At 35.0% G+C, this 6,528-nt stretch overlaps 1 protein-coding gene across 1 annotated transcript in view; it reads right to left on the minus strand.

Moving 5' to 3' along the window:
• Positions 1-5,485: 5,485 nt before the first annotated feature.
• Positions 5,486-6,528, minus strand: part of eif3hb (eukaryotic translation initiation factor 3, subunit H, b) — a 46,485-nt gene continuing 45,442 nt past the window's right edge. The window contains 1 exon segment of the mRNA XM_016441856.1: positions 5,486-5,711. Coding sequence (XP_016297342.1) covers positions 5,614-5,711 — 98 coding nt within the window. The 3' untranslated portion in view covers positions 5,486-5,613.

Genomic DNA, 6,528 nt, shown 5'->3' on the forward strand with positions numbered 1-6,528 from the left:
ACACACACACACACACTCTCTCTCTCTCTCTCACACACACACACACACACACAGACACACACACACTCTCCCTCACACTCTCTCTCTCACACACACGCACGCGAGAGAAATTCAGGAAAATTAAGAGACTCTTTGAGATCATTTGAGGTCTATTTTAGGTCAACCAGTGGATTATTTATTTTTAATTGAACTATAAAGTACATTCAGCTCGTTGAAAGTTGTAGAAAGTTGCATATAAAAGAATTTACAGTTGTTGAGGAAAACACAAATGACTAATTTTGTAATTTTTCTCATTATAAATTATCTGATCAACTACTACAGGCGTGATTACAACTTTACTACACAAACACATTAGAACACATTTATTAATCTGAAGCACATATGAAGGAGCCACAGCCAGACAGGGGACAAATACAAACACATAGATAGACAGAATCTGTCACTGACCTGTCAATAAAAGGACAGCAGGAGCAGCAGTGGCAATGCAGAGGATGAGCTCTAATGAATTAACAGTAGAAATATCTGCAGGGATGACTGGGAGCCATTTAGCATTGCTGTATCAATTTATAGAGAGTGCACTATTAGTAAGAGTTTAATTGGGCTTCAGGTTAATAGCATTTGAAATTATTTACCATAGACCATCAATTCTGACCTCGCTTAGTCTGTATTCAGCCCACTACTATTTCAAGGCTATTGAGGGCTTTTCTTTTTCTATTTGTTATTTCATTTTAAATAATAAGGTCTTTTAATAGTGGGTTATTAAATACAGGTGTTCCCCGATAACAAGCACTCAATTAATGGGAAATGACATTTACGAGCACACATAATTTGTTAAATTCATGTAACAAGTTTAAAATTACCTTAGTGAGAAACACCTGACAAAAAGAACATTTTCCAAACAAAACTAAGCATTGGTTAACATAAGTATGGGATTGTTGCATCAGAATTTAATTAGCTAATAATTTCCTGGAATTAATTAATTTATATATATATATATATATATATATTAGGGCTGTCAATGATAATGCGTTAACGCATGCGATTAATTTTACAATCCTTAACGCATTAAAATAATTTAACGCAATTAACGCAAAATTACTGAAGCACAATCTCTATTCTAATCCTTTAACGCAATTTTGCTTCTCTGCTTACGATCAGATCATTTTAAGCTGCTAAACTCCGGGAAAGTTTTCAGTCCACTGATCCAGTAAGCGAATGCATTCAAACAATCCATCCAAAACAGCGTTAATATAAAGGAAACCAGGCTGATTACATCAGAGATTGCAGTTTAATTATCTAATAATTTCCTGGAATTAATTAATTTATATATATATATATATATATATAGTTATATTTTGATTTATTCTATAGTTTTGAAAATAGAATATTTAAAGTTTAGATCATTTGGATACTTAATTAATTTTTGTAATTAAGTAATAAAAATAAAAAAAGACCCAGAGGCTTTCAAAATAACAGCCATTCAATTTTGCTTAAGTAACATGTTAAATATTTTTAATAAAAAAAATGGATTGCAAAAATTCTAAAGAAAAAAGACCGCTTTATATTTGTCTACAACTTCCTACTGCTTATGCTAAGTTAATTTTGGTACATAATAGTGTGTCTAACCAATCCCAGTTTTCACAACAACAAAAACACTGAATTTGTGCATTAAAAATGCTTAAAATAAGTTGTACTAGTGGGACACCACAGTGTATTCCTAAAAAGTGCCAGGAACTGTTAAACTGAAGCACAGGCCTCTTACAGTATTGCCTTTAAAAACAGGTGCAACTAACACAAACATCAAACAACAACTTCTGCTGGCTTGTGGAGCAACATCCTCAAAAAGTGTGGAAACAAGTGGGACTTCATCAATAATAGAACAAAAGCTGCAGCACCTCTGGCTTACCAGCCTAAAACAAACACAATGAAAGTGTTCAAAGAAAGCTCCTAATGAGCCAGCCCCGCCGCTTCTACTGCTTCTCAAATCAATGTCTTCTAAGCCGCCCGCTCACACACACACACACACACACACACACACACACACACACACACACAAAACAGGGGCTTCTGGGCGGTTTGCAATGGCCGGTGTATTTTTCTATGCTATGCTTTCTATGATTTTTCTGTGATACAGCACTATATACAAATTATTCACAAAAGCCAACTGCATAAACCTGGTTTTACTGAAAGCAATGTGCCCTGGGAGAACAACGATCTTGAAGCACCTTCAGCCACCAACTTATTCCACCACTGTGCTTATTGAAGCTCTACAGTTTTTCGTGTTTGCCTTCTGCTTTGACATTACAATGCTGTCTCCACATGCATGCTCACACACACACATACACACGCACACACACACGCACACAGATCAATGAGGCTTTAGGGAGAAATTCATCCCTCCATTATTGCAGATTCAAACACAGCTCATCACCTGTGAGGAGTCAGGTTAGCCAAACTCTAGATTAACCGTCAGGGAAAAACAACTGGCCTTTAAATGGACTGAAATCATGGAGTAGGTTAAATCTTGGCAGTTATCAATTCCATGAAACAGGGAGACTTTGTTGTGGTATAATTGGAAAACATCAAATGAATACTGAAATGAGCATTTATGGAAGAAAAACATGTCATTTGTCTTCTACAGATTGACAGGAAAGAGTCCTTGAAAACAGCTCTGATCCTGGAAAATGTGTTATTTTGTTTCAAAAGGTTTTTATCTACAGTATATAAGATAAAAACATAAGCATTTTTAAGATAATGGCATGTATATAAATAAATATTACAAAACGTGGGATTATTTGCGTTCTATAGACAGTTATATAGAATTACTGTTATCTTTTATAGATTTGAAAGCAACTTTCAAAATCTGAAATCTTCTTTCTCAGTGGATTTGTTTTTAATCTAAAGTATATAAGAGAAAATATATAAGCATAATATCAATATTATATATCATAATATGTCATTATATTATAGCCTAAATTCTAAAACGAGCATTTAAGGTTGAATATATCAATATTTTTTATAAAATATCATTACATTATATAATTATAATACAATTATAAGTTAATTCTGAAATGAGCATTTATGGTTGAAAAACATGGAAGATTTTTCCTTTAATTGTAATGTCCCTGAAATAAGTAAAACTTTAAAAATATACCTATACTTTAGGTGCCTGAAAAGACGTCAGTCATGAGACCTCCGACTTATCTTTTTCTATTAAAGATGAACACTGCTAGTATTTATGTCATTAACTGTCTTTTACTTAAATAAGCAAAATCCTTCCTAATTCCATAAAAAGGAATCATTTCCATCATGACAGGATATAGTACTAAATTACAAGGGCATAAGGTCTGTACTGCAATTACTGTAATTCTTCTGCGAAAGGTGACGTGGAATGTATCTAGAGGTAGAAAAGGACGTTTAAAACTATAACTTTTTTGCTTTTGCTTTTTCTTTTCATGCAGCTGAATTTTAATGACCCAATCTTTTTGAAAGGCTGGGCACGTCATGTGATGTCAAAAGCTCATCGCTGCAATTACGACTCAAACTCTTTGCAATCATCCATCAGGGAGGCTGAAGTTCAAGAGTTTTATTGTCATGGTTTATCTGCTTTAATCACCTGAAGTGAAGTGGAAATAAATTTAAAAATACATTCTGCGAAGGCTAATGACTGTAGCGGGTAGCTTGTGGGTGGACGGCGGAGATGTGGTGGGCGGCAAAAATCACGCAAACCCCAGTGTCACTCGACTACAGGGAACAGTGGGCTGAAATTAATGTCCAGCAGCAGACTCCTGGTGTAAACTGACAGGGAATTACAACTGTTCCCATCCATATTTTGTTAAAAGAACACAATGGCTTGTACAAATTGACTGTTTTGATCCCTAAATTGCTCCTTTCCAATATAACATAATTAGAGTGAGATTTCTGACCAAATCAGGCTGGCAAAAAGACTTCAAGACTCCTCTGCTGATACAACTTGTTCCTGTACAAATATGAAACACAAACACACACACAAAAAAAAACACAATCATGCTAGAAGGATGGTATATCTCTCTCTTAAATGAGCATTTCAAAAGTGGACACGATCCAATTTATTATCAAATTTCCAACATCCCTTTTCACACATTGTTGACAGGTACATTGGGTTCCCCTCAAAAATCACTGTTTGGTCCGTGCTGATATGCATAATATGCATTTATACTGTACATGCTTAAATAAAATGACCTGTGTGATGGGAATTGAAACACCTATAAGCTTATGTTTTGGTCTAGTAATGTTAAATCAAAAATCGAAAACCATTGGAACACTGTATTAAAATGAGCCACAGAAAAAGTCATTAAAACAGAACTGGTGACTCTTGACCAATCATAGGACAATGTGGGTGGCTCAAGTCTAACTGCTTGTTCCTTGAAGAGCTTCAGCCATGAAAAGCTTGCCCAGGTTTTGAGATGTGAACTCCTTGATGGTTTGGCAGTATGTGTTGATTTGACCTAAAGAGTAGATGGGGGAAAAAAATTAGAAATATAAAATTCAAGGCAAAAACACTGCAGTTTATGGCATGAGACAGTGAGAAAGAAAGAAATCTGGAGGGAGTTGAAGAAGGTACAGAATACAGAGCTAGCGAGAGAAACAAAGAGAAACAGAGGCAGGGTGGGCTGCCCACTGAAGTGGCTCAGTTAATGTATTCCATTATGTACTGAAGGCTGGCCATCAAGCTCTTAGGTGATTGTCTTTCCGCTTGGCAGCGCTGCTGCTCACGCCACCGAGGAGTTTGGAGTTTAAAAGACCTTAAGAAATGGTGCTCCCCTCCATGGCACCTACAAGCGTCTAATTCAGCCCTAGATCAAGCCATTACTCCACAGCACTACAAAGAGCTGCTCATGGAAACAAATACTCTTATTTGATGCCATTGTATCGGCATCTCTTCTGATCTTGATGTTAAATGTTACAGCTGGCTCCTATTAAACTGGGATAGTTTTAGGAATGAGTTTGACCTACAGCAGCGTCAATTATATATATATATATATATATATATATATATATATATATGGTGTATTATTTTTTATAAATAAAATGGTAGTAAATATATAAAAAGTAAATACAATATTTTACCATTTAATTTGCTTTATTTTACATTATTTTATATATTGCACATTAAACACATTTAATATTAGGGATGCACCGAAATGAAAATTCTTGGCCGAAGCCAAAGCTGAACAAAATTAAACACTGGGCTGAAGGCCGAATACCAAACACGTTTTTTCGAGGTTTTTTTCTCATGTATTTTGCCAATTTTTTTTCACCATTGTATAAATTAAAAAGCCAAATTGTGCTTTTTACTGTTTTGTCTTGCTTTTCAAAAAAATAAATAACATCAGACCCCCTTCTTGAATCAGGCATGCATTTTTTTTTTCTACTGTACAATTAAAAGCAGCCTTGCTGAGAAGAGACTTCTTTTAAAACATTAGAAAATATTACCGATTGTTTTGGTCTAGTAATGTTAAATCAAAAATCGAAAACCATTGGAACACTGTATTAAAATGAGCCACAGAAAAAGTCATTAAAACAGAACTGGTGACTCTTGACCAATCATAGGACAATGTGGGTGGCTCAAGTCTAACTGCTTGTTCCTTGAAGAGCTTCAGCCATGAAAAGCTTGCCCAGGTTTTGAGATGTGAACTCCTTGATGGTTTGGCAGTATGTGTTGATTTGACCTAAAGAGTAGATGGGGGAAAAAAATTAGAAATATAAAATTCAAGGCAAAAACACTGCAGTTTATGGCATGAGACAGTGAGAAAGAAAGAAATCTGGAGGGAGTTGAAGAAGGTACAGAATACAGAGCTAGCGAGAGAAACAAAGAGAAACAGAGGCAGGGTGGGCTGCCCACTGAAGTGGCTCAGTTAATGTATTCCATTATGTACTGAAGGCTGGCCATCAAGCTCTTAGGTGATTGTCTTTCCGCTTGGCAGCGCTGCTGCTCACGCCACCGAGGAGTTTGGAGTTTAAAAGACCTTAAGAAATGGTGCTCCCCTCCATGGCACCTACAAGCGTCTAATTCAGCCCTAGATCAAGCCATTACTCCACAGCACTACAAAGAGCTGCTCATGGAAACAAATACTCTTATTTGATGCCATTGTATCGGCATCTCTTCTGATCTTGATGTTAAATGTTACAGCTGGCTCCTATTAAACTGGGATAGTTTTAGGAATGAGTTTGACCTACAGCAGCGTCAATTATATATATATATATATATATTGTCGGTGCTTGTAATGATTTTTGCGTCTTTCTCCTTAAAGGGGTCATATGATGTTGCTAAAAATAACATTATTTATATAATTATATAATTTCGGTTGCCGAACATTCGGTGCATCCCTATTTAATATTGATCATATAGTTAAAAATATATAATACATATACAGACAATACAACTGCACATATTATACAATAATTATTAAAATAAATAAAAATATACTATATATATATATATATATATATATATATATATATATATATATATCACATATATATATT

The sequence above is a fragment of the Sinocyclocheilus anshuiensis genome, unplaced genomic scaffold (assembly GCF_001515605.1).
Source record: "Sinocyclocheilus anshuiensis isolate Anshui unplaced genomic scaffold, SAMN03320099.WGS_v1.1 scaffold195, whole genome shotgun sequence".
Classification (NCBI taxonomy): Eukaryota; Metazoa; Chordata; class Actinopteri; order Cypriniformes; family Cyprinidae; genus Sinocyclocheilus; species Sinocyclocheilus anshuiensis.